The 26,418-nt window shown below is 49.3% G+C and overlaps 1 protein-coding gene and 1 long non-coding RNA gene across 4 annotated transcripts; one reads left to right on the top strand and one right to left on the bottom strand.

The window, feature by feature from the left end:
- The first annotated feature begins 13,905 nt into the window (after window positions 1-13,905).
- On the top strand, window positions 13,906-18,580 carry LOC119341137 (diacylglycerol kinase 1-like). Its single transcript, XM_037613016.1, has 8 exons — window positions 13,906-14,079; window positions 15,170-16,460; window positions 16,732-17,098; window positions 17,165-17,241; window positions 17,444-17,563; window positions 17,639-17,803; window positions 17,890-18,027; window positions 18,134-18,580. The coding sequence occupies exons 2-8, from the start codon at window positions 15,312-15,314 to the stop codon at window positions 18,281-18,283; spliced, it is 2,166 nt and encodes a 721-aa protein (XP_037468913.1). The 5' UTR covers window positions 13,906-14,079; window positions 15,170-15,311; the 3' UTR covers window positions 18,284-18,580.
- Window positions 18,581-20,410: 1,830 nt separating this feature from the next.
- LOC119341146 lies at window positions 20,411-25,712 on the bottom strand. Of its 3 annotated transcripts, none has more exons than XR_005164930.1 (5): window positions 24,730-25,712; window positions 23,706-23,906; window positions 22,076-23,321; window positions 21,865-21,992; window positions 20,411-21,739 (listed from the first exon to the last, which is right to left on the bottom strand). It is a non-coding gene; the product is annotated as an uncharacterized LOC119341146 (long non-coding RNA). The 3 variants fall into 3 exon arrangements; XR_005164928.1 differs by having other exon boundaries at window positions 22,076-22,522; window positions 23,019-23,906; XR_005164927.1 differs by having other exon boundaries at window positions 22,076-23,906.
- Between the last annotated feature and the right edge of the window lie 706 nt (window positions 25,713-26,418).

A 26,418-nucleotide genomic window follows, 5' to 3' on the forward strand; every position in this document is an offset into this window, starting at 1 on the left:
GATGGCACCTTCAATCATCGTCAACAACACGATCCAGGGTGAGACTTTTCTCCCCGGACAGATCTTCGTGTTCAGCGGCTTCGCACTGTGGGCCAATTCACTTGGCCACCTGGAGCAGATCGACAGCTACGCCCCTGGCCACCATATCAGGTTCAGAAACCTGAACTACACGGTGGACATCCGCAAAGACTAGATCTTCGATGGATTCGGGCCCACGCCAGGAGCAACGGACAGTCACGACGAGCACAGCTTAGACCTGTTGTCGGACAAAGCTCGGGGTATCACCCCCGCAGTAGCCTTGGACCTAAATCCGGGGCAGGCTGTGCTGCCTAAGGACGGAGGGCTAGACCTCACCCCACAGGCCGCACATTCATCGGCGGTAGAGCCGAACACAGGTCTCACCTCTATGGTGGCCCGTGACTCCGGACCCCCAGATTCATGTCCGGATGTTGGTTCCGGTCCGCACGCTCCCGAGCCAGTCGAGCCAGGTTTGGCTCCGGTAATGGAGTTCACTGCCGCGGATATCTTCCAGCACTCGCCCTTTGGCGACATGCTGGACTCATTAAAGTCTCTCTCTTTGTCAGGAAGCTCTTGGCCGAACTATGTTCGGCTCAAGTGGGAGGCAGGCGATGAAGGAATTCGTTGCCCACCCACCACCCACTTCATTGCCACGGTCGATGATTTAACCGATGTACTGGACTTCGACTCCGAAGACATCGACGGTATGGATGACAATGCAGGAGAAGAACATGAACCACCGCTCACTGGGCGGTGGACACCCACCTCTTCCTATGATATATATATGGTGGACACTCCGAAGGAAACCAATGGCGATGAGGCAACGGAGGATAATCCCTCAGGGAGAAAAGAAAAACATGGGCGTTGTCGACGCCGCTCCAAGCCCCACCACAGCAATACCGGCCCAGGAGATGAAAACAATCCGAATGGTGCCGAAGAAGAATACAACCTTGATCAGCCCGCCTTCGAGCAGGCCGAACAGGAAGATGAGCAGGTCAGCCCAGAAGAACATGCGACGGGCGGATACCTGGAGGAGGACAACTACATGCCCCCCTCCGAAGACGAGATTAGCCTCGGCGATGACGAGTTCGGCGTGCCTGAGGATCCCGTAGAGCAGGAGCGCTTCAAGCGTCGGCTTATAGCCACTGCAAGGAGCCTGAAGAAGAAGCAGCAGCAACTCCAAGCTGATCAAGACCTGCTCACAGACAGATGGACTGAAGTCCTGGCAGCCGAGGAATACGGACTCGAGCGCCATACGGCTGACCGGCCACCTCGTGGCCGGCATAAAACAGCATATCAGCCCGCATACCAGCTAGCACCCCCACGCCAATATACTACAGCCGGGGCAATAGGCAGAACCTGCAAGACATACTGGAAAATAAAGCAGGACAGCCAAGATCGATCTATGGATCGTGGGGGCGCGCCTCAGCACGCGACGATGACCGTCGCGGTGGATACATTGTCAACAAATCCGGCCGAGCCGAACATAGCAACCTAGACTAATTCGAACTGCGTAGCCACATAGCCCGGCACAGAGGCGCCGCGTACCCCCTTTGCTTCACTAACGAAGTGATGGATCATGAATTCCCAGAAGGGTTCAAACTCGTAAACATCGAATCATACGATGGCACAACAGACCCCGCGGTATGGATCGAAGATTTCCTTCTCGACATTCACATGGCCCGCGGAGACGATCTACACGCCATCAAGTATCTTCCCTTAAAGCTCAAAGGACCAGCCCGACACTGGCTAAACAGCCTGCCAGCAAATTCCATTGGCAGCTGGGAAAACTTGGAAGACGCATTCCTCGACAACTTCCAGGGCACATATGTGCGACCACCGGACGCCGATGACCTGAGCCACATTACTCAACAGCCCGAAGAGTCAGCCAGGAAATTCTGGACTCGGTTCCTAACTAAAAAAACCAAATAGTCGACTGTCCGGATGCCGAAGCCCTGACGGCTTTTAAGCATAATATCCGTGACGAATGGCTCGCCCGACACCTCGGCCAGGAAAAACCCAAGTCCATCGCACCTCTCACAACACCAATGACCCGCTTTTGCGCGGGCGAGGATAGCTGGTTGGCTCGCAACAGCACTACGCCACATTCTGGCACTCCGGATGGCCGCGACAATAATGGCAAGCCACGGCGTAATAGACATAAGCGACGGAACAACGGCGACAACACTGAAGACACGGCAGTCAACGCCAGATTCAGTGGATCTAAGTCCGGTCAGCGGAAGAAGCCGTTCAAAAGAAATAATCAAGGACCGTCCAGTCTAGACCGTATACTGGAGCGCTCGTGCCAAATTCATGGCACCCCGGACAAGCCAGCCAACCACACCAATAGAGACTGCTGGGTGTTCAAACAGGCCGGCAAAATAAACACTGAAAACAAGGATAAGGGGCTGCACAGCGACGATTACAAAGAGCCCCGGTGTCCGAACATGGGGGGACAGAAGAAATCCCCCCCCCCCAGGTGAAAACGGTCAACATGATCTACGCCAGGCACATTCCCAAGCAGGAACGGAAGCGAGCACTACGGGACGTCTATGCGATGGAGCCAGTCGCCCCCAAATTTAACCCATGGCCAGCTTGCCCTATCACCTTTGATCGTAGGGATCACCCTACTAGCATCTGTCACGGCGGCTCAGCCGCATTGGTCCTAGACCCAATCATCGATGGATTCCACCTCACGCGAGTCCTTATGGACGGTGGCAACAGCCTCAACCTGCTTTATCAGGACACAGTGCGCAAAATGGGCATTGACCCTTCAAGGATCAAGCCCACCAAAACCACCTTTAAAGGTGTGATTCCTGGAGCAGAGGCCCGTTACACGGGCTCTACAACATTGGAAGTGGTCTTCGGATCTCCGGATAACTTCCGAAGCGAAGAGTTAATCTTTGATATCGTCCCTTTCCGCAGTGGTTACCACGCACTGCTCGAACGAACTGCATTCGCTAGATTCAATGCGGTACCACACTACGCATACCTCAAGCTCAAGATGCCAGGACCACGCGGGGTCATAACAGTCAACGGAAACATGGACCACTCTCTCCGAACAGAAGAGCATACTGCAGCCCTCGCGGCGGAAGTACAATGCGGCCTCCTTCGACAAACCAATCCGGCGACAACAACTTCGAGCACCGTCAAGAGAGTCCGGAGCACCCCGCAACAGGATCATCAGGCACGCCAAGATCGCGACTAGCAGTCCGGCCTCCGCTCAAGCCCCATCAAAGCAGCATTTGTTCCCCGCGTACACAATTACGCACTCAAGATACAATGGGCGTAGGCGGAGGCGCAACAACGACTCAGTCAACAGTGCGGGATAACCGCCACATACCTTCATAACCTATCCTTCTCCTTTTTCAGGAGATTGCTTTAGAGCAGCCCCTTCAGAAGAGCCGGATTGTCGGACTTATAAAGGAGAGAAAACCTAGGAGGCAACAAACTTCGCACATAGAAGGAAATACCCAGGTGGAATCTATTTACGATCGTTATACTTGTTTTATCTATCCGTACGCAGCCTGCCCCTGGATAGGACATGTTAAATAGTCCTATTTATCTCCGCTTAATGCATTCATTGTAAACATACGCTTAAACGTATTATTTATCATTGGGAGACCATATATAGCGTCAGCTTATTGTTTTTATTCGAACATTTTTCTTACAAATGTTTCTTTGATATTGCATCCGTACACCTTGGTATGGTTCGTTTGCCAGGGGCTTCATATGGCGCCCCGTACTACAGCAACTAAAGTCCGAACACTTTCAATAGTGCGGCACCCCGAACTTATAGCACTATATGCATCAGCTCCGAATCATGTCTTGGGTCTACAGTTGGGTTAGCCTGGCTCCCTTGTTTTGGTACCTTACGTTCCGTTATATCGGCTAAGGTAGCGCAGGGAGAACTACTGTGATTGTGTCCCGGTTCTTTCGGACGAGCACCTCAATAGAGAAAGCCGAAAACTGACCGGCATGATGCGGCGAGAGCTGGTCGCTGTTCGAGAGGTCTTAAAATCCTTAAAGATTTTCTCCGCTTTAGGCGATGAATCGGCCTTGTCCGATTTAGGCGTATGTAGCACCCCAATTCGGTCCTCTGAATTCAAGGGGCTTCGCTGAAATTTAAAATTATAGACTTCTATGGCTAAGTGAAAGTTATAAAGCCGTATAGTCCGATTGCCTTGTTCGCTGCGCCGGATACCTCCTTAAGGGGCCAAAAATTTGGATAAAGAGTATCCGGATTTTTCCAGGAACACCCCGGTACTAGGTACATGGGGGCGGAAGCCGACGACTGGCCTACTTTCAGAATTTTATAAACAGCCGCACAGAGGGTAATATTTTAAATCAAAACAGTGCTACATAGCACAAGTAAATTCGTCCTTAAATTACAACAGCGACAGAGGTACATTCAGTCAAAGATCTCGTCCTTAGTACATTCGTCAGCCACAAGACGAGCGCCCTTCATAACGCCATCATAGTACTTCTCGGGATGGCGATGCGCCTTGCCCTCCGGTGGCCCGTCCTTCACCAGCTTCTCCGCATCCAGCTTGCCCCAATGCACCTTCGCGCGGGCAAAGGCCCGGCGGGCACACTCAATGCAAACGGATCTCTTGATCACTTCAAGCCGCGGACAGGCATTCACCATCCGCTCGATCAGGCCGAAGTAGCTAGTGGGCAGGGGCTCACCAGGCCACATCCGGACTATGAAATCTTTCATAGCCACTTCGGCCGCCCTGTGGAGTTCGACCAACTGCTTCAGTTGGTCACTCAGAGGCATTGGGTGTTCGGCCCCAGCATACTGGGACCAGAACAACTTCTCCGTTGAGCTCCCCTCTTGGGCACGGTAGAACTCCGCGGCATCTGATACGCTGTGTGGCAGATCTGCGAATGCCCCTGGAGAGCTCCGAATTCGAGTAAGTAAAAGAAACGCCTCCTCCACATGTTTGATTTGCATAAAGAATTTCTTACCCGCCGCTATCTTTTTGGCCTCCTGGATTTCCTGCTGTGCCGTCTCGGCTTCGGCCTTGGCGTCTTTCATACTAACAAGGGCCTTCGTAAGCTCGGCCTCTTTCATATTCAGATCATGCTCCACGGACTCGAATTTCTTGCCGAGGTCCTGGAGCTCTTGTTGTACCTCGCCCACTCTAGCACTTTGCTTCTCGCGCTCCTTGCATTCCAAGGCCGCCTTGTCTTCGGCCTCGGACAGCGCTTTCTTCAGGGATGCCACTTCGGCAGTGACCCCTGTTACATAGTCACGACGCTTCGTCGTCAGGCTAACCAATTTTATCTATCCTTAATTACATAGGGACGGAGAATCACTCACCTTTGTTCTCTTCGAGCTGCCTCTTCGTGAGGTTGAGCTCTCCCTGTGCCTGCTCCAGGTCCCGCTTTAGTTCAGCAACCTCGGCTGTGCGGGCGGCAACGGCAAGCAGCACGGCCTGCTTATTCATATAAACACTTATTAGACTCTTGCGGATTATAATTGACCCTCCGTTTAGCTTTTCTTTCCGAACACCAAACAGAGTATCAGGGGCTACTACCTATCGGGTGGTAACTTCACACATTTTTGTACTACTTACCTCAAAGCCCGTTAGGAGGCTTGTGCAGGCTTCGGTTAGCCCGCTTTTGGCGGACAGAACCTTTTGAATCACCACACTCATAAGAGTACGGTGCTCGTTATCCATGAAAGCGCCTTCAAGCGCTTCCACCAGACAATCCAGCGCCGCTGGTGCGACGGAAGTCCTCGGCACAGACGGCTCGCCCTCCCTAACGAGGGGCTGTCCGCTTAAGTCCGAAACTGTCGGGGCTTCCGGAACAGTGTTCGGCTGAGAGCCCGCCTTGCTGCGGCTCTCATCGACACAATCCGCGGGGATCTTGAACCCTGCGTGTCCGACATCGGGAACTCCGCCTTGGGGCGTCTCCAGAGTCACCTCCCCCCGCTTAGGGAGCCTTCGGGAAAACACCTCCGTGTCATCCGCAGGCCAAGGAGTGGTGGATGTCGGGAGCAAGTTCATCTCTGAAGCGCTCAGAGATCCATCCGAAGACGACACCTCAGGATGAACCCTGGCCGGACTGCACATATGTTCGGTGTTATTAAACAACTATGAAGTAAAATCGCGATAGATAGCGGACACTTACGATCGCGCTAGGGGCTTCCCCCTGGGCAGCCACCCTTCCTCGCTATGAGCGGCAGTGGTGGAGTGGTCTGGAAGGGACATCTTTCCCTTCTTGGACGTCCCAGCCTCCCCCTCTGGGGCGGCTTTCCTCTTTTTCTCCTCCCCAGCACGGGGAGGTAGAGTTTCTTCTTGCTTCCCCCTGCCTCTGTGGGGGGAATCTGTTTCGTCGTCATCAGACGACGTGGGTATGACGACCTTGCGTCGAGGGCCTCTTCCGTCCCCCCGGTCCGCCTTCTCAGGCCCCTCATCCTTTCCAGATGGGGAGGCCTCCTCTTCTTCTTCCTCCACTCTGGGGGAGGAGTGTGCCTCGTCGTCTTCAGATGATGTTTCCGGCACAACCTTACGCCAGAGACCCTTTCAGATCCCCGGGGCCTTCTCCTCGGCCTTCTTCTCTGGCACTTTATAGGGCGCCGGGACCAGCATCTCCGTCAGGAGAGCATCAGCTGGATCTTCTGGTAGCGGAGCCGGACTGTCAATCTGCTCCGCTATCTCCACATAATCCTGATCAAATATGCACAAATACTCAAAACCTCCCCATGAATGTATTGGGAAAAACCGAGTTCGGTGGTAGTCCTAAAACTCACCAGACGAGGGGGCCGCGCGGCATGAAGTCCGCGGTCCTCGGATGTGGGAGGAGGTACTTCGGAGGCCTTGAACAACACCTTCCATGGGCCTTTGAGCGTCATGTCGTAAAGCCTCCGAAGCGTCTGCTGTTCGGCCGGGACGAACTCCCACAAATTAAATGCCCGCCTTTGGCACGGCAGGATCCGGCGAACGAGCATGACCTGGATCACGTTGACAAGCTTGATGTTCTTGTCCTCCATGCTCTTGATGAAGTTTTGGAGTCCGGTTAGCTCTGTGGGTTCGCCCCAGGCCAGGCCCTTCCTTTCCCAGGAGGTGAGCCGCATGGGGGTTCCGGATCGGAACTCGGGGGTCGCCGCCCAATTGGCGCCGCACGGCTCGGTGATCTAGAACCACCCCGATTGCCACCCTTTCACGGTCTCCGCAAAGGAGCCGTCAAGCCATGCGACATTGGGCATCCTGCCCACCATGGCCCCTCCGCACTCTGCTTGCTGGCCGCTCACGATCTTCGGCTTCACGCAGAAGATTTGCAGCCACAGGCTGAAGTGAGGCCTGATACGGAGGAAGGCCTCACATACGACGATGAACGTCGAGATGTTGAGGACAAAATTCGGGGCTAGATCATGGAAATCTAGCCCGTAGTAGAACATGAGCTCGCAGACGAAGGGGTGAAGTGGAAACCCCAGTCCACGGACGAAATGGGCGACGAACACGACCCTCTCGTGGGGTCCTGGGGTCGGAATGGCCTGCCCAGCATCCGGTAGCCGGTGCACAATGTCTGCGGCCAAGTATCCGGCCACCCGAAGATTTGCGATATGCTTCTCCTTCACGGTGGAAACCACCCACTTGCCTCCTGCTCCGGACATGTTTAGCTGTGCGGAGAAGACTTGGGCTTGGGCGCTGGAGCTCGAGGGGGCAAGAGTGGGCAAAGGAGGAAGAAGGCGTGGGTAAAAATGAGGAACTCTTATCCCTTTATAGAGGCGACGAAAGCGGTGCGCCTCCTCACTTGCCCGTTGGGAATCGCTTGCTTCCCAAGCGCCACGATTGATGGCGTGGTGGAATAAACCATACCCATATTGATGAGAATCCCGTGATAAGGGGACACGATCTCTGCTTTGACAAGACGTGCCAAGAAAACCGCCTCACAATATGCGTTGTGGCTGGTTGTGGGAAAATGGTTCGAATAGTGATCCGACCATAATGACACGTCGTGTTGTCTAAAAAGTTGTTAGCAGATTGCATTTGTGAAATATCATTCTCTCTACAGTGGTGTGTGAAAGTTATTTTGTAGGTCCGGACACGGTTCAAGTGTTCGATAATTACTTTGGAGTATTCGGAGATGGAACCCGCCCTGCAATGCCGAAGACAAGACTGCGTGCTGGACTCATCGTCATTGAAGCCTGGTTCAGGGGCTACTGAGGGAGTCCTGGATTAGGGGGTATCCGGACAGCCGGACTATATATATCGTCTGGACTATTGAAGCGTGAAGATACAAGACTCAAGACTTCGTCCCGTGTCCGGATGGAACTCTCCTTGGCGTGGAAGGCAAGCTTGGCGATCCGGATGTTGTATTTCCTTCCTTGTAACCGACTCCATGTAAACCCTAGCCCTCTCTGGTGTCTATATAAACCGGAGAGGTTGGTCCTTAGAAGGCCGATCACAATTACAATCATACCATCATAGGCTAGCTTCTAGGGTTTAGCCTCTACGATCTCGTGGTAGATCTACTCTTGTACTACCCATATCTTCAATATTAATCAAGCAGGAAGTAGGGTTTTACCTCCGTCGAGAGGGCCCGAACCTAGGTAAACATTGTGTCCCTTGCTTCCTGTTACCATCAGCCTAGACGCACAGATCGGGACCCCCTACCCGAGATCCGCCGGTTTTGACACCGACAATAGGGTTCTAGCAAGAACGTTTCTTACCTACGCCAAAACCACAACATGATATGCCAACCTCTATTTACCCTTAATAAGGACCCTTTTCATTGAATCCGATCCAACTAAAGTGGGAGAGACAGACACCCGCTAGCCACCTTATGCAACTAGTGCATGTTAGTCGGTGGAACCTGTCTCACGTAAGCGTACGTGTAAGGTCGGTCCGGGCCACTTCATCCCACGATGACGCTGAAACAAGATAAGACTAGTCGTGGCAAGAAAAATGACAACATCTACGCCCACAACAAAATTGTGTTCTACTCGTGCATAGAAACTACGCACAGACCTAGCTCGTGATGCCACTGTTGGGGATCATTGCAGAAAATAAAATTTTCTACGCATCACCAAGATCAATCTATGAAGTCATCTAGCAACGAGAGAGAGGAGTGCATCTACATACCCTTGTAGGTCGCGAGCGGAAGCGTTCAAGAGAACGGGGTTGATGGAGTCGTACTCGTCGTGATCCAAATAACCGATGATCCTAGCGCTGAACGGACGGCACCTCTGCGTTCAACACACGTACGGAGCGGTGATGTCTCCTCCTTCTTGATCCAGCAAGGGGAAGGAGAGGCTGAGGAAGAGAGCTCCAACAGCAGCACGACGGTGTGGTGGTGGTGGAGAGGCAGTACTCCGGCAGGGCTTCGCCAAGCTCTTAACGGAGGAGGAGAGGTGTTGGGGAGGGGAGGGGCTGCGCCTTGGATGTGGTGTGCATCCCTCCCCTCGCCCCTCTATTCATAGGGGAAGGAGGAAGGGGGTCGGCCCCCTCTAGATGAGATCTAGAGGGGGGGCAGCGGCCAAGGGGAGGGGGCTTGCCCCCCAAGCAAAGGGGACGCCCCCTCTAGGGTTTCCCCCCCAACCCTAGGCACATGGGCCCAAGGGAGGATGCGCCCAGCCCTCCAGGGGCTGGTTCCCTGCCCACTACGGCCCATGAGGCCCTCCGAGAGAGGTGGCCCCTCCCGTTGAACCCCCGGAACCCCTCCGGTGGCCCCGGTACAATACCGATATGCCCCCGAACTTTTCCGGTGATCGTATGACAACTTCCCATATGTAAATCTTCACCTCAGGACCATTCCGGAACTCCTCGTGACGTCCGGGATCTCATCCGGGACTCCGAACAACATTCGGTAAACACTTACAAGTCTTCCTAATAACCCTAGCGTCATTGAACCTTAAGTGTGTAGACCCTACGGGTTCAGGAATCATGCAGACATGACCGAGACAGCTCTCCGGCCAATAACCAACAGCGGGATCTAAATACCCATGTTGGCTCCCACATGTTCCACGATGATATCATCGAATGAACCACGATGTCGAGGATTCAAGTAATCCCGTATACAATTCCCTTTGTCAATCGGTACGTTACTTGCCCGAGATTCGATCGTCGGTATCCCAATGCCTCGTTCAATCTCGTTACCAACAAGTCACTTTACTCGTTACGTAATGCATGATCCCGTGACTAACCACTTAGTCACGTTGAGCTCATTATGATGATGCATTACCGAGTGGGCCCAAAGATACCTCTCCGTCACACGGAGTGACAAATCCCAGTCTCGATTCGTGCCAACCCAACAGACACTTTCAGAGATACCTGTAGTGCACCTTTATAGCCACCCAGTTGCGTTGTGACGTTTGGTACATCCAAAGCACTCCTACGGTATCCGGGAGTTACACAATCTCATGGTCTAAGGAAATGATACTTGACATTAGAAAAGCTCTAGCAAACGAACTACACGATCTAGTGCTATGCTTAGGATTGGGTCTTGTCCATCACATCATTCTCCCAATGATGTGATCCCGTTATCAATCCAATGTCCATGGTCAGGAAACCTGTAACCATCCATTGATCAACGAGTTAGTCAACTAGAGGCTCACTAGGGACATGTTGTGGTCTATGTATTCACACATGTATTACGATTTTCGGATAACACAATTATAGCATGAACAATAGACAATTATCATGAACAAGGAAATATAATAATAACCATTTTATTATTGCCTCTAGGGCATATTTCCAACACAGAAATGCATGGACTGCCGGACTGATGTTCTTTTGGATTCGGGCATATAAAAACTAAGCATATTTGCCTCTTTTTGGTTGTGATCTGGGATGCGATCCGGCGCTTTGTGTGGATCAACGCACATTTAAATTTGAATTTGTTGGCGGATATATACAAGTTGTGGTTGGATGGCATCCTCCCGCATCCGTGTCCGCGGACTGACCCCCCCCCCCCCTGTCCGTGGATAGATGCGGAAGGAAATTTACGGGTTGTCGTTGGAGATGCCCTAAGGTAATATCTCTCCAAAAAAAACCTAAGGTACTCTCTGCTTTGACCATCTTGGTATGTTTTATGTATATTAGAGATTGTCCTCTAACTTATGGGTATCTCGTACAGTGAAAATAATGTGCCTTCTTGTGACAAGGAAAACCATAGTTTCTTCAGGTTCTCTATAAAAATAATGAAGCGAGCAGAAATAGCATTCGAGAGGACGAGCAATGATGTAAAATATGCTTCATGGCATTCGTAGATATAGCACAAGCTAAGTTCTTTCGGGATAATATGCAGCCTTCAGTGTGATCCTTCTCCTTGTGCTGACACAATTTGTGCACATATAATTTTTCTAGCTGGTTGATGAAGGAATTAATGTAAGGTTCACTATAAGAGCAACATATGATCTGATTATGTTGTTGAGATGACTAAAGCACTTACATGGCCAAATTTCTTCTATTTGGAATCTGTGATGATAAATGAAGCCCTTGATATGTACCATGGATTTCAAACTAGCATGGCAGCTGTACAGATTGAAAGTTTCGTCTGATGCCCACTGCATCAATTGTTATTTTTTCTTAGTTGTAGTCAGATTTCACTTGGCCATCCAAGAACTTATATGATTTGGTGGAGGGAGTTTATCTTGCACATGCACTGGATATTTGTAATTTGCAACCCATGTTGTGCAAAAACCATTATTTGTTTTTTATCTTATAGATTTGCAAAGAATTTGCAGAATCTTGTGGGCTGACTTATTACAAACATAATTGATGGTTGTTTGAACTGGCCCTCCTAAGGGTATTATAAATATATCGTGTCACGGGGCTTGAGGGTGCAGGATATCGCACCGGATCTCTACAATCGTGTGCGTAAAGGTGTTCGAGCAACTCAAACAGTACTGGAGGCCCTCCAGAATTGGGCCTGGGCCTTGGATATCAAGCCGTACATTAACCATGCCTCCCTTGCGGAGGTGTTCGGCCTATTGGAGAGAACGTCGGTTGTCCAATCATCACCAGCAATGGAAGACTCAATCACTTGGGCTTGGGAGGAGAATGGCTTGTACTCTGCTCATTCGGCCTATGTAGACAAGTTCTGGGGCTTGCAAGTGGGCCCATATGCGGAGGTGGCATGGAAATCGAAGGCACCAATGTGGTGTCGTTTCTTCGCTTGGCTTGTAGGAAGGAATAGATGTTGGACTTCCAATCGCCTGGCTCGTCGCGGCCTGCCACATCAAGCGGCGTGCCGGTTTGTGACCAAGCCGAGGAGACGCTGAATCATATCTTGCTTATGTGCGCACTAGTGTGAACGGTATGGCACATCTGCTTTGGGGAAGCCTGGATGGATGCCAACAGTGTATCACGAGTTGGTGGACTTGTGCAACTCATGTTGCGCGACGAACCTTAGGGCTAAGGACATACAGACCATTTTATCCCTAGTGATGTGAGAGCTCTAGAAGCACCGGAATGCGGTGATCTTTGATGGTGCAATGCCATCGATTCACTCCGTGATTATGAGAGTCGAGAGCGAGAGTGGACGTCGATGCTTGCGGGACTCTTGAAGAACGACCTGTCGCTCTTCTTCGGGTCCCTGGCTAGGTGGGCGGCATCGAGTAGCTAGCTCCCCGTGTAAAATCTATATGGAATGAGTGCCTTTGTGTAATTCGCATGTAAGCCACTCGTAATGGGGCTCTTCCTCTTTAATGCATGATACGTACGCTTAGAGCAACTCCAACGGGCCGACCCAAACGGACGGCGACTTCGTCCTCTTTTTGTTCGTTTGGGTCGGCCAGGCGGACATGGATGTCCGCTTCCGCGTTTGGGTCGGCATATGTGCCCAACGCGCGCCCGATCCATTTTGACGGCGGCGGCACACTGCGGCCGACCTCCCGCACGCCGCGCCGCCTCGTCTCCTCATGCTCGAAGGCGAACCAACGCGCCCAGTTGGACGAGTCGAAGGCGTAGGCCTCGTCGCGGCGATGCTCCGGCGTCAGGAGCGCCCGCCGGCGACGCACCTGCTCCGCATGCGCCCTAGCCGACCGCGGCGCCACTGGCACTGGGATCTTTTCCGGATCCAGATGCCAGTCGTGCGGCAGCGTCACGTCGGGGTATGGCAGCGGCATACGGTGGCGCCAGTGTCACTCCGCCTGGTGCACGGGCACGTTCAGCCGCTGCCTCTGCCGGCGAGCCGGCGTAGGCGGGGGCGGGTTGAACTCCGCAGGGAAGGGGATGACGGGGGTCTTGCCCTTCGACTTGCTGCTGCTGCCGGAGAAGAGCCCCATTTGGACGGCTGGGGTGGCTAGGGTTTGCTTGCCGGCGACGGGGGAGCGAGCATGGCCTAGATGGGGACGGGAAGTGGATGAGGACGGCCCCGCCACACGGTCGGTTTAAAAAAGGACGATCGTTGTCGCTGACGCGTGGGCCCGAGATCGTAAATTAAGCTAACCGGCGAGGGAGCGGGTAGTTGGGCGACCACCAGGTGGGGCTGCGGCGGACATCGAAAAGGCGCACGTGGTATCCGTTCCGCGTCAGCGCCGACACATTTGGGGCGCAAATTTGGGGCGCAAATGCATCGGCGCGGACACGTTTTGGGTTTGGGTCGACGCGTTGGGCCTTCATTTTTGTCCCCGCCGATCCAAACGGACGGCGGCGGACGAAATAGGCCGCCACGTTGGAGTTGCTCTTATCCATGTTTTAGGAAAAAAATGTGTCGTCCTTGCATTGAGGTCTCACCTCACCAGATGGGAAAAGAGACCCGGTCTCGTAGTATTTTCTTCGGCTGCCGACATTGCCTATCGATCGCGCGCTGGGGCGCATAGTGGAACAGGACCCGCGCGATGGAGTTGCCGTGTCCGGCATACGTGGCCCTCTGGAGCGACACGTGTCGGCACCCGCCTCATTTCCCTCTGCCCGATTCTCTTCGCTTTTCTATTCCTCTGCGGTTCCTTGCTGGTCTCCTCGAGTTGGCGGAGAGAAGAAAAGAAGGAAACACGCCAGATTTCAAAGAGAGAGAGGGAGAGAAGGAAACACGCCATGGAGTCCGGAGGGGAGACGTCGTGAAGTATCGAGTTTCCTACGTCGGCGGCGGCTCGAGGGCAAGGTGGGTCGGAGCTTCTCGCCTGATTCATGGCCTAAGTGGATATGGGCTTTGGTATCGATTCCCTTTTCTCTTTCAAGTTCTTGCGGAAATCTCGTACAGAGTTGGCGTCCTAACTTTATTTCAGCGGACCTACTTTTATCAGAGTTTAGGCTTTCCCCCGCTCCCTCTAATCACAAGTTGGAACCCGATCTGCTTTCTTCCCTTCAGACTCCAGTTCATGCAAAAATACGAACAGAGCTTTCCTGTGCCCAAGACCAAGAGGCGAGCGTTCGGAGTTACCCTGTTCAGAAAAATATGCTGAGCATTTTTCCATTTTTGTGCAGGGCATGCTTGATCGTATTACTCTTAATTTAGCACAGTTATTTGTTTATTGGAAAAGTATCAGTTAATCAGTAAGTCGGTTCAGTTAGCTGAAAATGACACTAAAGGTCTCAACAAGTGTCACTTGCTGCCCAAAATCAGCAGTTTCCAATTTTCTCCTCAATTTCTGCACAGAAAAGAAAGACGTTAGTTATTTAGATAAAAAACGCTGCACTGATAATTAGTTAAAGAGTGGAACTAGGAAATAATCCTGTTACACTGATACAAGGTGATTTGGTCATTTTTTGGAACTTTTAATTTCAATCTGTACTCCACACTCGGCACTTCTAATACTGATTAAACATAGAATTAACAGTTAGCACGAAACACGTTACACCAAAATAACCAACTTGTGTTTTCCACAATTTTGGTAAGTTTCATGTTATTTCTAAGAATGTTTTCCTGATCCCTTGACATAGAAACCAAATAACACATGTCTTGCGATGTGCTTCACTTGCAATGGACGTGCATTTGTAAATATCTTAACGTTTGTGGTCAAATTGTTCTCTTAGTCTTACTGTAAAGCATTCTTTTGTAAGACTGAGGTTTGCATTCATAAATTTGTATTTTGCCCACAGGGCATATTTCTCAGTGTAGCTAATAACCTGTGAGTCTGCACATACTTTGCTTTCATGATATTTGTACATGTTAATGGTTCAAAAATGCAAGCGTCGGCCGATTCTAGCGTTATCTTTCTGCTGTGTGTTGATTAATTATGTTCTGATTGCAGATCATACTTTGAGAGTTTATTAAGCATTTGCAAGGTTAAATGATTGACAATTTCGCTCAAATCAAGGATGCGATGCAGTTTCTTGTCATGATGTCTGTCCTCAGCTCAAGGTTCTAATTCAGTTGGGCCATCAGCATCAATAATGGACTGGTTGAAGGAACAATTTAAAATGTTTATGTTCAGTTTGTACAGTGAATCTCCTAATCCATCAGAATTCTGGATCCCCATTGCTGCATACCTCACTGTTGGTATACTCAGTCTTTTGGTGCTTTTGTACCTCTTCTCGCTGTGGAGGCGAAAGATCAGTGTAAGCTGGATGAAAGTGATCGCCCGGTCAAAAAGGAGAAACTTCGAAAGAAATCAAAAGGTCCCTACTGCTGAACATATATGGTCTGCAGAATCTCTACTTCGTGCAAAAGGACTGAGGTGCTGTGTGTGCCTAGAATCTATTACACCTGCTCAGCCCCTTGGGACAGTGATAACATCAGATAACATGGTTCACCGCTGCGATGTTTGTGGTGCCGCTGCGCACACGATCTGCTCTTCAAACTCTCAAAGGGACTGCAAATGTGTCTCATTGCTGGGTTGGAAGCATGTAGTCCATCAATGGACCGTGCTGTGGACCGATATAGCTGACCAGCCTGAAGAAGCTCAGTATTGTAGCTACTGTGAGGAGCCATGCAATGGGTCTTTTCTTGGAGGTCCAATATACTGCTGCATGTGGTGCCAACGGCTGGTGCACGTTGATTGCCACTCAAGCATGTCTACTGAGACAGGCGATGTTTGCGACCTCGGTCCATTCAGACGCCTAATTCTTTCCCCACTTCACGTTGGGGCCAAGAACAAGCCTGGTGGGATTTTAAGTTCTATAACTCAAGGTGCAAATGAGCTTGCGTCCACCGTGCGGGGACATCTTAGGAACCGAGGTAAAAGGCAGAAATGTGATAAAAGATTGTCTTCTGACTCTATGGCTGGTGAGAGCAACGATGATTCATCAAGCGATACCGCACCATATTCTAATCAGAGGGCCAAGGAATTAAAAACAAATGTTGGCAGTGTTCAGAGGCATGCTGAGAATGAACATGATAGTAGCGAGAGTGATTGTAAAGAGGTCATATCAGAACCGAGAAGACTCCATAATGATGACACAGGAGGAGCCAAACTCAAGTATGTGTTGACTGACCTGCCTGCTGATGCCAGACCTCTTCTAGTATTTATCAACAAGAGAAGTGGAGCTCAGCGTGGAGATTCTCTCAAGCACCGGCTACATTTCCTTTTGAACCCTGTGCAGGTCTATGTCATAGTCACTACATTTTACTAGTGAACATTATCATCAACCTGTTGTTTTCCTATATGTGTGAACCATATGGTATTTAGTGTAGAATACAGTAACTGCGTCACATATTGGGTACTTCTATCCTTTAACTCGTCCATATGCTCTTTCTTCACAGGAAATCCATATTTGTGATGCCATATATTAATCGCACAACTGACTTAGCAAATTTTGTTCAGATCATTATCATTTCCTTTTGTGGCTAATGTGATGTATTTATTTTATTTAGGTGTTTGAGTTGAGTTCATCACAAGGGCCGGAGGCAGGATTGTCGTTGTTCCGGAAGGTACCACATTTTAGAATCCTTGTGTGTGGCGGCGATGGTACTGTTGGTTGGGTTCTTGATGCAATAGATAGACAAAATTATGCATCACCTCCGCCTGTTGCAATTCTTCCAGCTGGCACTGGCAATGATCTTTCAAGGGTTTTATCATGGGGAGGCGGTCTCGGTTCTGTTGAGAAGCAAGGTGGCCTCTGCACAGTTCTGCATGACATAGAGCATGCGGCAGTCACCATTCTAGACAGATGGAAGGTTACAGTAGAAGATAAGCAAGCAAAGAACGTGCTTTTGGTGAAGTACATGAATAATTATCTCGGTAGGTGTGGATATTTACTTTTATCTGTACAGTTGATCCAAGGAACTTACTTTTCCATGTTGACAGGTATTGGTTGCGATGCAAAGGTTGCACTGGACATTCATAATCTCCGCGAGGAAAATCCAGACAAGTTCTACAGTCAGGTAGTTTCTGTTTCTCTACCACATATAGCAGTCTCATACATGAAAAAAAGCTGATCAGGATATTTACATTGTCCTCTTTCGGTGTCTAAACATATTGGTGTACTATTATCTTAACAAAACCAAACGGCGTGCCTTGAGCACTTCTCATTTTACAAGGTCGTTTTCGTTACGCATGTAGTAACATTTCTCTTCTGTTTTTCAGTTCCTAAACAAGGTGCTGTATGCAAGGGAAGGCGCGAAGAGTATCATCGATAGGACATTCGCGGACCTACCTTGGCAAGTCAGGCTAGAGGTTGACGGAGCTGAGATTGATATACCAGAGGTTTAACTAGATGAATCTTGCAACTATTATACGTACCACCACTATCTATCATGCTAATGCATGTGAATGTTTCAGGATTCAGAAGGCGTCCTCATTGCGAACATCCCAAGCTATATGGGAGGGGTTGACCTGTGGCAAAACGAGGAGGAGAATCTCGACAACTTTGACCCACAGTCGATCCATGACAAGATGCTTGAAGTAGTTAGCATCAGTGGAACCTGGCACCTGGGGACACTTCAGGTAAGCAAACAGTAGCATATAACATTTTCGACGAATAAACGAAACGCTGGAGGATGGATAAACAACAACAGAGTTGGATTTATCAGGTCGGTCTTTCTCGTGCGCGGAGGATTGCTCAGGGCCAATCGATCAAGCTACCGTTCTCGGCGCCTTTCCCGGTTCAGGTGGACGGGGAACCTTGGGTCCAGCACTCGTGCACGCTGAAGATATCCCACCATGGACAGGTTTGGTTCATTCTTGTAGTTTTTGTTTTTTTGCCAGTCTGCGGCTATGATGATTTGGAAACTGCTCTGCTTTTTCTAACTCTGCCTCTGTGCTCATGTCGTTCAGGCTTTCATGCTAAAGCGAGCAATCGAGTCGTCGCTTGGCCATGCCACCGCGATCGTCACGGATGTGCTTGAAAATGCCGAGACCAGTCAAGTGATCACGCCGTCGCAGAAGAGAGCCCTCCTACAAGAAATGGCCCTAAGGCTCGCGTAAATCCTCGCCGCGTTTGCACGAGGCGAACGCCGCGGAGCATTGCTTGCTGTGGTTGAACCGCAACGGCGGGAGCACCTTGTCCCTCGACGGTGGTATGAAACCCAGGAAGGCTGTTTTTTTTTAGGCAGGCAGTTTCTTTTTCTTATCTTTTTTTTACATGCCGGAAGGTGTTGGATGAATGTGCAAAGGGATATGTACAGTGTGGTGGTTGTGTTGTGTGTACATGATGTAGGTCTTTGTGCAGTCATGGAATGCCACTGGGTGTTGAAGCTTGCAAAGGAAGATGATGTTCTTGTATTTGCCCACGTTGAAACAATTAGAGCAGCTCCAATAGAGGCGCGCAAAAAAAAAATTACAGCACCGAAATAGCCCTTTTGCGCGCCGGACCACATAGTTGCTTCAGCAGGCGCTGAAATTTTTTAGCGCGCCAAAGCACAGCTTCAGCAGGCGCGGCAAAATATAGAGCGCGCGTCCGGCACAAACAACATCAAAATATAGAGCGCGCGCCCGGGACAAACAACATTTTGCATTTAATGTGGAACAAAGAAGATCAAACACACACAAAATAATTCGACAAAAAATAGTTCAATTATTATTACAACTCAAACAAATAATTAAACTTCAATACAACAAATAATTCAATACAATACAACAAATAACATTTTGTCGTCTATTTCATGCCCACCACTCCTCGACTAGATCCTTCTGAAGTTCATCATGTGTTTCGGCACGTCGAATGGCATGATAGGAGGCAACAAAGCGGGCCACCCTCTCAACCCTCCTCCGTACTCGTGCGGGGTGTCCCAGCAACTCATACTGAGAGTAGTCCAAATCTTGTCCATGCTTGTTCGCCGACGGAACGGGGCACTCGAGGGACGGTCGCGGAGGAGGAAGCAGCGGCGGCCACCAGGGAAGAGGGGGAAACGGTACGTGCGGTGGGGAACGGCAGGGGGGAAGCGTCAACGGGTCGCCGAAGAGGATGAGGAAGTCACGCGCGAGTGTGGATATTTCAGATCCGGCGGTTGGTGGACATTCGGGCGAGTGGCTGTACAACACGCGGTAGCGGACGCTCGAAAAAAGCTGTGCGCGATGCAGTTCTGTTCGGTGCACAGAGTGGTTTTTCGCGATTGTTGCGCCTCTACTATAGTTGCCGATTCTGTCGCGTGCTCGCTAAAAAGCCATTTTCTCAGGCGCGCGGCTTATTTAGCGCCTTTGTTGGAATGCTTTTACTAGGCACCTAGGAGACTGGCCTCCCAGAGGCTACTCGCACCGCCGCCGTCAGACTCCTCCCGGCCAAACGTTGCAGGACCCACAGCCATAGCGGGTCACCGGTGAGAGGCGACCACCTCCTCTGCCGCCAAGCCGCAGCCCACTCGGGCCCAGATTGGGTCTGTCAGACCACTGTGCCTAGCGTGCCACCACATGCCCCGCGCGCCTTGGCGCTGCATTGCAGCCAGTTAGACGACGCCGCGTCAACCACAGACCATGGACACAACCAAGGGCGGCGAACACCGTTGGAAAGGGCAGATGTGAGCATACCCACAATATATAGAGCAAACTTCCCCATAATATATGCATGTGTGAATGAACTTTTAATGTCATTGCATATACTGGTTGATACTAGTAAAAATGCCCGTGTGTTGCAACGGGAGGAAAAAAATCACACCTCTAATTCAATGAAAAAAAACTCACACCACCAATCCAAGAAGTACGGCTCAAAACCCCCACTTGTCAATTCCAAGTTCCTCGCAAAAAAAAGGACCATCACACGAGACACATGTCATTGAAAGGAAATGTTTGAAACTGAAAAATCTATTCTCCTTGAGTTGGATGTGAGGGCCGCCCTTCACAAGCTACACCATGCACCTGGTTTGACGCATCGCATTGCAACCACAGTGAGAAACCGTTATCAACACGAGCGGGGTGTTGTCAGCTCGCGTCATTGGGATATGAATGCTCCAGCATTGACGGAGTAGAGTCCGTCTACTGCTTGCACTCAGCAACATTTACACCAGCTCTAGGTAAAAGATGAGCACACATATTTGCTACTCTGCATCAAACGAACTCCACCCGAATATTACTCGCACAGATCTCCTTAATTTCCTGAACAGAAGGGATAACATGATATCTCTCAAACCCATTACGCTGATATTTTTTCCTACCTCCGCATAGTCAAGCTCAATAATCATGTTCAAAAAAGTGGCCATGAGAAGTAACAAATTTGTTCCAGCTCCCTACATGCCTCTTTGACATAAATACAGTCCCAAAAACAGTGATAAAAGATTCTCCTGAAGCAATACAAACAGCTTACCAGATCTTTACTCTTTCGCCTCTTAAGCTCATCTCCAACAGCAATACTCCAAAGAGAAATAAACCAAAAATAGATTTTTACACACACCATGGTAGCATCATATCCATCCACACACACATAACGCTAACATCATACCCAAACATGAGAGAGAGAGGAGATGAGACAGCAAGGCCAGCACACGAGAGCGGTGTTGCTGCCGCCAGAGGGTTGCGGTCGCCAGCAGGAGCAGAAGGGCAGGGGTGCTGCTGTGGCCTCAAGGCGAGGCAGATGCAGATGGCTACGTCGTGGGCTCATGGCAGACCACAAACAATCAGTCAAGAAAGATAGTATTGAAATTTTGCAAGCTAATAAACATTTTTTCAGTGTCTCACACGGAAAGAAATCACATTTTTTGAATTGTTTTTCCATTTTTTATTTATTTTACTGTTCAACCAAGCTCACATGACCTCGGGTGTATAACAACACTTTCGATATAATGCCCACATCTTAATATACTATAGTCGTTGATAAAACTACAATAAATCAGTCTAATTGAAAATATAAATTCTGCACATGAATTAGTCCAAAAAGTCAAAAAAACAAATTTTAACAGATGAATTTTTTTAGTTCTCATGTACCCATAAGAAGTGGCTAAGGTTAATGAAGTCCTTGTGGTGTTAGTCTGTTATTTGCACTGACAAAGAGCCTGATCTGTGATGGTGGTGATGATCTACTCCTGAAATCTGGAAACAAGATGGAATTGAAGACAGAGTTGTGGCCAGCTTTTGTATGTTCAGGTACTGCTTTATATCCCTACAATTTCAGTTCGCCTACTATGATCGTAATGGTTGTTTTCGGCTTTTATGCACATTATATATTTTATTTTATGCACTAAAGAATGCAATAAGGGAAAAAATTGTAGTCCCGGGCCAAAACTAAACAACAAGATGACAGTTTTGCTCGTGTGAGGCCTTGTTGTAAAGAAAATACTACACGGTAAGCTGAACCTGCAGTAGTTCAGTAGGGCTTCCCTGATATTGCAGCTGTCGAGCTCGCCTTCAAAATCATCCACCCTGAACGATTTGCCGATGTACGCGTGTCACAGTGGTACCTGGCGACATCCCACAGTGGTACCTGGCGACATCCCAACCACAGCTCTCGAGTGTCTGTTCATCGCACGAAACCAGAGAAAGACAACAAAAAGGATAGCACGCATGTCAAATACTGAATTTCTCTGAACTACCAACCTTTATCTCTGAACTAAGGTTTGGGAGGTATGTCAGGGACTAACCTTCGTCAGTTTGTTGGCGTGATGAGATTAGAGAAATGTTGATCCCTCTTGTTTTTCAAAACCAACAGCTTCCTATAAGTGCATTTCAAAGTGCTATGTGGTCGGTTTGGGCTTGTGAAAATATCCTCCTTTTTGAAGAAAACAAATTACTTGTGAAATATGTTTGACCAAGGAAAGGTCATATAAGCAAATGCTATAATAAAAAAATTACCCGTTCCGCAAAATCCAGCCATCTCTGTTGTGGAACTCCAGACCAGAGAAGGTGTCTATCACTACCCAAGCTCCATGCTCAGCACAAACAGAAAGCATATCTTTTATCTCGCCCTCGCCGTACAGGAAAAAACAAAAGGGTTAACTGTAGGGCCAGAAATATCCAATCGCTGATATGCTTTCTCATTCTTGTATGCATTATCCAGATCTGCTGGTAGGGCGCTCGGCTCAATCTTGAAGCCTGAACTTACATTTGCTCGAATCATCAATGTTTTCGCATTCTTGGTGCCCATGGGGAATAGAAGGTGCCTTGTTCCAGCATAAGGCAAAGGACAAGCTTGTTCAAAATACTTCAGCACAACATTGGAGCTTGTCAGGTAAGACCACTCTAGTTGCTCTGAAATATCTAGGAACAATCGGGAACCCATCTTCGGTTGTACTGGGCATCCTGTGAATGGCAACACTCATTTAGTTCAACACCAGTCAATGAAAAAAATTAAGGAGCAGCATAAAAAATCAACCAAAATGTTACAAAATGATTTAAAAACATAATGCCCAAATCAGGAATGGTCATTGTGAATTGGCTCAGAGAATGTGAACCATATAACCAGCAAAGTGCTATATATAACAGTATAACCGAAGATTATCACAAAATTCATTAACTGTCAACCTCTACCGGCACAGTTGTGCCCATTAAAAATATCATCAAATTTGAGTGTTACATAATATTTCAGCAGCACTACATGAAAGTTGAAAGAATCATGAGCCGAGACCCGAGCAAGTTAGGTGCGAGCTTTAGTGTTGAAGTATCTTTGTGCATAGTACTATGATACATTACACGGAGGTGAAAATTAAATTTAACAAACACGGTGATCACTAAGCTGCCATTGTCAGCAAAGTTAACAATAGCATGCATGGACACCATGCTTAAATGGAAACCTTACTTGATGAGGACCTGAAGTGCTACATTCTTCATGCTATTAAGACATTGGAGGAATTAGGAATATATACTACATTATACACCTGTCAATATCTGTCGGCATATAATTATACCACATCCAACAAAAAGAGCCTGCTATCGAGCAAAAGGAACCGGTAACAAATGATGGAATCGTGCTTGTTTCAGCACTACAGCTGGTATTGTTGGCCCTGAACCAAGTTCATATAAATACCCCTTAGCATAGTTACGATGTATATGTGCGAACACAAATACATATAATTAGGCTACTTCTGGATAATTATTGTTTCTGCATAGAAATCGAGAAATTGAGATTTGTTTAGAAATCAGAATACGTGCAAACCCCCAGCAGTGAAATAACACAACATACTGAGAAATACCTTAATCATCATTTAAAATGCATGCCAATGAATATCTTATAAAATTTGAGAAATATATGATAGACTTGTAACAATAGTTTATGATGCTCTTTGCCACTGGAAACAACTTAAATTTCTTCAGATTATCTCAAGAGAAAGATAAATTTAAACAAAAAAAACATGATTTGCAAGATTAGGGACTATTGGGATTATCTGATATAGCCAATGATAAAAAAACATTTGGCTTCAGATATTCAGGTGAGCAATTGAAAACAAATACAGACAACTATATTGAGCATGAATGATATAGTCACCATAGGAATGTCCAGTCTTTGTGCCTTAGAGGAGAAACATGAATGCATACATCATTGGACTTCAGATATTTAGTTGAGCAATCAAAAACAAACACGGACAACTTTATTGACCATAAATGGTAGTCAACATAGGAATGTCCAGTCTGGTGCCTTAGGAATTAGAAGAACCTCCTTCGCCTCCACCTGAGACGCCTTTGGCACCTGCACGCACACAAACAACAGAGACATCAAAACCAATCATCCTACACTTCAAGAGCATGCCAAAATTCAGAATCAGCATGCCGTGCACGGGCTCGCCAGGAATCCAGTGGACTTAACAAAAGAATGGAAACTGAACCGAGTGTGCGCACGCTTAGATTTATATTGGATTCTAAATTATGTGTCATTTTTCATGTTTGCATTTCAGTGCAACGCTTACAATCAAGATACTTCTACTATTCAGCATGATTTCACATGAATCTTTGTGACAGTTGTGTTTGACTTGTATTGAAACATCCGATGGCTGAAACATTGAGTAAGGAAAGAGTGATGAAAATTCGAAAAGCAGAGACGATTACGCCCCATGGCCAAAAGAATAACAAATTCTTCAAGAAGGTTCAACCAGATCAAAACTGGAATAATCAACAGAGGAATTGAAACTGAAACCAAGGTGCTTATCAACTAAGCAGAACCAAGAATATCTTCCAATCAACAAGATTCAGGAAACTGAGGCAGACATGAGCATTTTAGAGGACCTGAAACAACATGCACTTTACAAGAAAAATTGGACTGGTCTCTCATGTCTGATATTATAGTATAGAACTATAGATTGATTGACGCTCTTGCCTAACATGCTGAATTCTACACATGAAAAAGCATCACCTGGAGGGTCAATTCTAGACATGGAAATTAACGTAATGGATTGGATTTGGAGGATGATTGACGCTCAGGTCTGGTGTGCATACATGGCTGAATCAAATGTTGGACTTGGCCGGTGTCTACTCGGCTCACGGTGCTTGTTAACAGGGGTCAAGTGGAAGCATACCTCTGGTGTAGACGCCGCGACATTGGAGTGCTCAACGGATGTTTGTGTACCTCCGGCGAACTCGGAGCTTCTTCCTCCTGCGAACATGAGACAGGTGATGCCCCTGACATGGACTTAAATCGGTGCGTGTCCCATGCCTTTCTGTAGTTGAAGTGTCCCGCGTTATGTGTCTTGACTGTCGTATCTGAAAGTGATGAGAATTTTGTTTGCAATCAATTAGGTGATGATATGAAGACTTCTGTACCCACTCAACAATTGGAAAAGCAGGCCATGGATCTTCAGAAAGAAGAGCAAAATAAGCTAGTTGAGGACCAGTGTCAGGAAGATGCAGCAGAAACTGCACCGGTTTCAAGATGGTAGCACTGAAGAAATAGAAGAAGAGGCCATGGATCCTCATAACGTGTTAACAGGGGTCAAAGCTGTTTGCCCAGGAGCTGCTGAATGGGTTCGCCGGTTGCGTGCTGAAAGACGTGGGCTGAGATGGCTGGCGATTCAGTTCAGCGACATTGGCAGCGCTCTCGTCGAGCTGCTCGGCAAGGACGCCTTCCTCGGTGAGATCGAGGGCAAGGACCGCCGCGCCACCGCCAGCGCCCGCGGCGGACGCGCGCTTTAGGAGAAGGTGGAGGACGAAGGCGGCGCTGGACCCGTGGCCGCCGGCGGCGGCGCCGGTTGTCGCACGGACAGGCGAGGTCGAGGAGGAGGACGGCTGCGCGGCCTGGCTGGGGCCTCCGAGTGGCGCGCGGAGAGGCGCGACGGGCGCTGCTGGTGGTCGCCCACGACGGCGGATGGCGAGGGGCTGCCGGAGCGGTGCAAGGAGGCGCGAGGCATGGGCACAGGAGCTCGGGCGCGAGCGCGCCTCTCCGCGCCGTCCATCCTCACGGCGAGCGCCCTCCATCCTTCCGCGCGAGGCACGGCGGCCGCTGGCGCACGACGGGTTGGGCGAAGTCGCCGGCGCAGGACAGAATGGATAAGACGAAGGGGAGGAGTGCGGACTGAATTGAAATGACTATAGGGTTTCTCTGTAAAAGTGAAACGTTTTTCTAGAGTGTCACTAAAATAGGGACTGCGGGTTGATTTCAGGTAAACGTAGGGGCGTTTTTGCAGAACAGCCACAACGGATTATTAGTAGGTACTCCGTAAAAGATACCGGACGCAGAGGAGAAAACTCCCTCACAATATATCGTTGGCGTCCTGGAGCTCCCCTTCCCTTGCACCGGACGCAGAGGAGAAAACCCTCGTATGGAGGTAAAAATACCCCCATAAGAGGGGCCTGCAAAGGACGGCGCCGACGGGTATTGGATCCCCGCCAGGTTTGAGCCGAAGGAGTAGACCACCGGCTCTGGTGGTGGAGCTGGAGCGACCGTCGCCGGCGCTGCATTGGCCCGGGGCGGCGACATGATGCAGAAAGGGAAGGGAGCTCGTAGTGCCGCCGCCAGATCTACTCCGGTTGCGGAGAGGCGGGCAACCCACCTCTCGGATGAGATTGCTACCGCGAATGACCGGAGTTGGTGGGGCGTGGCGAGATGGCGGCGTTGCTATCGGAGAAATCTAACGGGCGGCGAGGTGAGAGAGAGGGGGTGGGTGTGAACTGGCGAGGGAGGTGACGGGAGGGGGCGTGGTGAGTTATGAACTGTCGCGTTGTCTCCCGTGCTTCCCCAGGCGCGCCACGCGTGGCTCGAGCGAGTCTGG

This window comes from Triticum dicoccoides, chromosome 1B (assembly GCF_002162155.2).
Source record: "Triticum dicoccoides isolate Atlit2015 ecotype Zavitan chromosome 1B, WEW_v2.0, whole genome shotgun sequence".
Lineage (NCBI taxonomy): Eukaryota > Viridiplantae > Streptophyta > Magnoliopsida > Poales > Poaceae > Triticum > Triticum dicoccoides.